This window comes from Lemur catta, chromosome 18 (assembly GCF_020740605.2).
Source record: "Lemur catta isolate mLemCat1 chromosome 18, mLemCat1.pri, whole genome shotgun sequence".
Classification (NCBI taxonomy): domain Eukaryota; kingdom Metazoa; phylum Chordata; class Mammalia; order Primates; family Lemuridae; genus Lemur; species Lemur catta.
In genome coordinates this window covers 28,658,135-28,663,378 of record NC_059145.1, presented here as the reverse complement: position 1 = coordinate 28,663,378, position 5,244 = coordinate 28,658,135, and the positions used below count along the sequence as shown (strand labels likewise).

Genomic DNA, 5,244 nt, shown 5'->3' with positions numbered 1-5,244 from the left:
AGAAAGCAAGCGTGAGATCATTTCACCAGCGTGCTCGGCGGCGGAGATAGCTATTCAGGTAATGGGCTAACTGAGCGGTAATCAGGACCCGGGGGGCGGCGGCGGCGGCGGCGAGCTCGGGGAGCCCGGGCGCGCCCTCCCGCGGCAGGGCTCCCGGTACCGGGAGGCCAGACCCAGGCCAACAGCGCAGGCCAGGGAGCCCCGAAGCTCTCTCTGGTTGGGCTGGGGATCCTTGGCCTCCAGCTCTCGCCGCCAGGGGAGATTGGGTGCGCTCGTTACCCTGCTTAGGTCGCCCAGAGTAGGAGACGTGTCTGCCCAGAGCCCCCCGGCAGGGCAGTGCCCCGGCTGCTTACCCTCACGCGGCGCGCTGCTTTGCTCAAGGACGCACTCGAAAGCTGCTCCCCTACACCCACTTTTAACCCTTTTCTTTGAATTTCCTCGCCCAAATAAGGCAACACCCAGAATCCCAAGCGTCTGAACAGTAACCAAATAAAAACTTGGCCCCTGATGGGGACCGTTGTAGGCCTTTTCGCCCTCGCTCCTAGGGAGCCTTAACACACAAACGCTGCAGGAACACTGGTTTGGCCTCACCCTGGCCCCGGCGCCCCCAGTGAAGTGCATTTGGGAAGGAAAACGCTATATACGCCTATTTCCTTCTCGTTCTTTGGGGTTGCTGAGCTGACCTCGCGGCGAGGGGAGGGGGGGAAATAAAACGCGCACTAATGATTCTGTTTATTGAGTCATATATGCATATATTCCGTGTTGGCTTGTACAGGAGGATTTACATGGCTGTATAAAGATGAATGGGGGCGCTGAGCTCTTCTGGGGCGCTCACGGTGACAGGCTGGGGTTAAAACCGGCTGCCTGAAGAGAAGCCGAGGCCTGGATTAAATATGTTTCAGCGCACTGGATTTAAATAAGTTTCCTGAATATACAAAGGTGGGAGCCACGCGTTTGCTGCCAGTCATCGAGGAAACGTTTAGCTTTCCAAAAATATGCTGGTTTCGATAAATAGATTTTAGCCTCTCTGCTATAGTTTTTTTTTTCTTTTAATTTTAGAAATAAGTTTATACGTGTGATCTGTTTTGGGGTGGTACGGGGCGGGAAGGGAGGGCAAGGCAGTAGCTCTCAGCTCTGCACTGTCCTAGTCAGGTCCTTTGCGGAGGGGGCAGCGGGGCCCACGCTGTCGTGGAGTTTGCGCACATGTTTCTTTAAGTCAAAGTTTCTGCAAAACCCTTTGCCGCAAGTGGCGCACGTGAAAGGCTTCTTGTCGTTGTGGGTGTGCATGTGGAAGGTCAGGTTGTAGACTTGGTGGAAGGCCTTGTTGCAGATGGTGCATTTATACTGCTTCTCGCCGCTGTGGGTCAGCTTGTGGTTCTTGTAGTTTCCTACAAGAGACCAGAAAGAAAAAAGTAGGGGTATGCAATGGGGGGCGGGGGGGGGGGTAGTGTCCCAGGTGCCTGCGCAAAAAAAGAAGGGGAAAAAAAAATAAAAAGCTTGGCTAGTCGGGCGCGACCTCTTCCAGTGAAGAAGTTGTCAAACTTCGTATGCGTCAAGCCAGGGGCTCTCTCGACAGGACCTAGGGCTGAGTCCCGCGGAGCTGCCCGGCTCGCCTGCCCTGCCGGGTACAGAGGCTCGGGCAGCGTCCCTCCTGCCGCGCTCCACCGTCCGGGAAACTTCTGAGCAGCCCCCAAGACTCCCCTGGTCTTTCTCCCGGCTGACGCCTCACTGTAAGAAATTCGCACGAACCCAGGCTTTGTCCCTTATTTTTTTTCCCCGATAAAATTTTTAAAGTTATTCCCTCGCGGCCCCGCAACTAGCACCTGGAGATCCAAAAATGCCTTGGAAATCCCGTGCTGGGCGCCAGGCCTGGGAGGCTCTGGGGACCGTACAGGCTTCCCCCGAGTCTTGAATTGTTCCCAGGAGATAGATTTTGTCTCGAATTTTTTTCATTTGAAAGGGGAGTCCCGGCTACAAAGGGAACCGTTTTCTATAGGACAATACGCTCTCCTTTTCCTACTTCCTTTCCCTCTGCCCCCTTCCTTCCTTCCTACCTCCCAAATTCGGAGTGTCCTGGTGCACCCAGCCTGCATACAGCGCGGTCTGCTAACCCCGCCGGAAGAGCTTCCACCTACACCCGGCACAACCCGATTCCAAAGAAAAGCTGCACCCGCGTCTGCAGCTTTCGCGCTGCCTCTCTCCGGATCCCTCTTTGCCTTCCCACGAGCCGCGACCTGCCGACTCCCAGGGTGAGGTGAGGAGAGGGCCTCGCCCGGCACGTTACCTTTTTGGTGAAAGCCTTTGCCGCAAAATTCGCAGACGAAGGGCTTGTAGCCTGCGTGGATGCGGATATGCGTGTTGAGCGTGGAGCTGCGGTTGAAGGCTTTGCCGCACTGGTTGCATTTATGCGGCTTTTCCTGCGGAGAGGGGCGCGCGCACAGTAAGGCCGAGCCCCTGGCCAGGAGAGGCCACCTCAGGAACACCTCGAAGGGACATTCCCCCCCAACCCCAGAGGGTAAGGGGAAATCCTTGGCCATCCTATCCCCAAGGCCATCGCTAAGACTTGGGAGCGGGGGTGGACGGAAGGTTCGCACCCGCTGGGCCCGACCAGGGGCCACGTACCTGGGTGTGGATAATTTTGTGTCTGCAGAGTGTGCTGGCCTGGCGAAAGCCCTTGCCACAGACTTTGCACACGAACGGTCTGGCTCCGGTGTGGACCGGCATGTGGCGGGTGAGGTTATAATGAGCATTAAACACCTATAGAAAGACATGAGAGGACCTTGTGGTGCGTCGGTCCGAGGGCCTACAATCAGCCCCTATGGGTCACAGCCTACTTCCCCCAACCAACACCCCCCTTCAGAAACCAGAGCCCCTTCCAGTTTGGAAAGTGTTTCCCAACCTGCTGCTTACACCAATACTGTGTGGCCGCTGACACGGGCATCCCCACTTTACAGAATAGGAAACTGAGTCCCAACTAGGTTCCCAATCTGAGTAGGCAGCTACTGGGCTGCTCCTCAGCTTGAGAAAGGGGCGTTCCAGGCTGCCCCTGGGAAGCAGCAGCTGCTGGTTGCCCCTCCCCGCCCCCGCGGACTCTGGGCCTCACCTTGCCGCACACCTCGCAGGTGAAGTTTTTGGGCTTGCCATCAGCGGAGCCCCCTGGCAGCTTGCTGTGGCCCTTGACGCTGCCGCGCTCGGCGGTCAGGGCCGAGTTCTCCTTTAGCACCTGCTCCAGTGGCGCCGGCAAGCGCTCCTTATGGGGATAGGGAGCCGGATGGGGGAACTTGTCCGCAGCCAGCCCAGCCAGCTTGGCGTTCTCCAGCAGAAAGAGCTTGGGGTGCGCAGCCAGGGCGGTGGGGGCCTGCGCATTGAGGAGGCCGGACGGGAAGAGGTGGCCGCCGAGGAGCTCAGACGGCGGGTACGCGGTCGAGTCCAGGTAGTTGAAGTAGTAGAGCGAGCCGCTGGCCGGCAGCCCCACAGCCTGGTTGATGACCTGCGGCTTGATGACCCTGCCCGTGGGCAGCGCAGACGGCGCCAGGCCCAGCTCGGCCTTGCAGCACACGCCACAGTTGGTTTTACACAAGCCGCTGGCGCTGCACACCGGGGCCCCCCCGCCGCCGCCTCCTCCTCCTCCTCCACCGCCGCCCGCCCGGAGGCTGCTTTTCCAGAGCTCCGAGTAACTGAGCAGTGTCTTTGACGGCACCTCGTAGCCTAGGGGCTGGAGAGGGATCATACAGGGCAGCGGCGAGCAGAGGTTGAGCAGTTTCTTGCTCTGGCTGCCGTCCGCCTCTAGCGCTCCAGGCCGGGGCTCAAAGGGCGCACGGGGCTCCGACGTCTTGGCCATGATGCGCTCGATGGAGAAGGCCAGCGTCTTGGAAGTGGCCGGCGACGCTCCAGCGCGCGGGCAGGCCGGGGGCACCATGGTCTCCAGGGAAGCTGAGCTTGCCATGACGCGCTGAGCCGAGCCGAGCCAGGCTGGGCCAGGGCGCAGCCTCTCTCCTCTAAGTCTGCATTCCGGAAAAGGCAGGGGGGAAAACTGCAATTTAATAAGCACCTAGTCGGGCCCGGGTCACCCATTTGCATTCAAATGAACAGGGGCAGAACAAAGTGCACCCAAGGGTACCAAATTACCGCCCATTAACCCTGCGCGCAAAGGAACCCACCAGCCCCTGCCCTGGGACTTTGAAAGGGGGAAGAAGGGGGAGGGTTTACAAAGGAAAAGGGGGGGGGGAGAAAAGAGCCTCAAATTAACCCCCCTGAACCCTTCCCTGGACCGGGGCCGCCGCCACGCGTGCTAAGAACTGGACACTGAAGGGGCAAAGTTAAAGAGGACCGGGAGAGCCACCTCGCATTTACCTCTTTCCCCCACCACCAAGGAGATGCGTTCCGAGCCATGCAGCGTGTCTCTTCTGTCACATTTTGATGGCAAACATCTTCCCCTCCGCGTGAGATCACTGTCTTTTACATTCAGCTGACATCACATGAAGTCACTTGAAGTGGAATGACATGGGCGGCGGCGCAGCTCCGGTAGCGGCCCCTGTGTTCCCCCGCGCCTGCCGGCCGCCGCCACCACCGCCCCTCAAACTTTAAAAGGAGGCAACTGGCGCCCGCGCTCCCCTCGGGAAAGTGCGAGCGGTTTGCGAATCGGGAAAGAGGGAAGAGACGGGAGGGGGAGGGGGAGGAATCGTGATGGTTTTGCCGGTGGAAGGAAAGGGGGGGGAACCCAAACCCAAACCTAGGCAGAGTTCCGTGCGTGATTCACAACTTTGGAGGCCTGCAGGTTTGGGGGACGCGGGAAAGGCGGGGGGTCCCGGAGGCGCCGCCCCATAGGGCCCCTGGGTGTCAGTCTAGTAGCCGAAGTATCCCTTAGCCCTCCGCAGCCGAGCTGGGCATCGTGCTAATAAACTGCCATTTACCCACGGAGCCGGCGCCAGCCCCGAACACGCGCAAATGATAATTACCTCATTAGGATGTGGCGCATGGACGCGGGCGCCGCGTTTGGAGGGGGGAACTTGTTAATGGGGAAATATTAATTTATGCAAAAGCAACGAGCTCGCCTCGGCTGGCGTCGGAGGTCGGGAGAGAGCTCCCGCCGCCGAAGGACGACCCCGAAGCGTCACGGAGAGCAAGGCCGCGCGCCGGGATCCCGGGGCCGCGGCGCCGGGCGGGTGCGCCTCAGCTTTCCGGCTGGCTCTGCCTCTGAGACCGGGGGAGACTGCACCAAGGACCCGAAGACTATCTGAGATC

At 59.5% G+C, this 5,244-nt stretch overlaps 1 protein-coding gene across 1 annotated transcript; it reads right to left on the bottom strand.

Moving 5' to 3' along the window:
- Positions 1-719: 719 nt before the first annotated feature.
- On the bottom strand, positions 720-4,625 carry FEZF2 (FEZ family zinc finger 2). The gene is made up of 5 exons (XM_045529895.1): positions 4,354-4,625; positions 3,104-4,004; positions 2,623-2,757; positions 2,285-2,417; positions 720-1,388 (listed from the first exon to the last, which is right to left on the bottom strand). Exons 2-5 carry the CDS (start codon positions 3,944-3,946, stop codon positions 1,129-1,131), a joined length of 1,371 nt encoding a protein of 456 aa, XP_045385851.1. The 5' UTR covers positions 3,947-4,004; positions 4,354-4,625; the 3' UTR covers positions 720-1,128.
- Between the last annotated feature and the right edge of the window lie 619 nt (positions 4,626-5,244).

Bases quoted from the DNA above. Each gene is read 5' to 3' on its own strand.
- FEZF2 (XM_045529895.1), bottom strand. From the start codon at position 3,946: ATGGCAAGCTCAGCTTCCCTGGAGACCATGGTGCCCCCGGCCTGCCCG. The intron at 2,758-3,103 runs GTGAGGCCCAGA...GTCTTTCTATAG, and splicing joins CCTGCGAGGTGTGCGGCAAG to GTGTTTAATGCTCATTATAA. The intron at 1,389-2,284 runs GTAACGTGCCGG...GGTCTCTTGTAG, and splicing joins CAAAGGCTTTCACCAAAAAG to GAAACTACAAGAACCACAAG.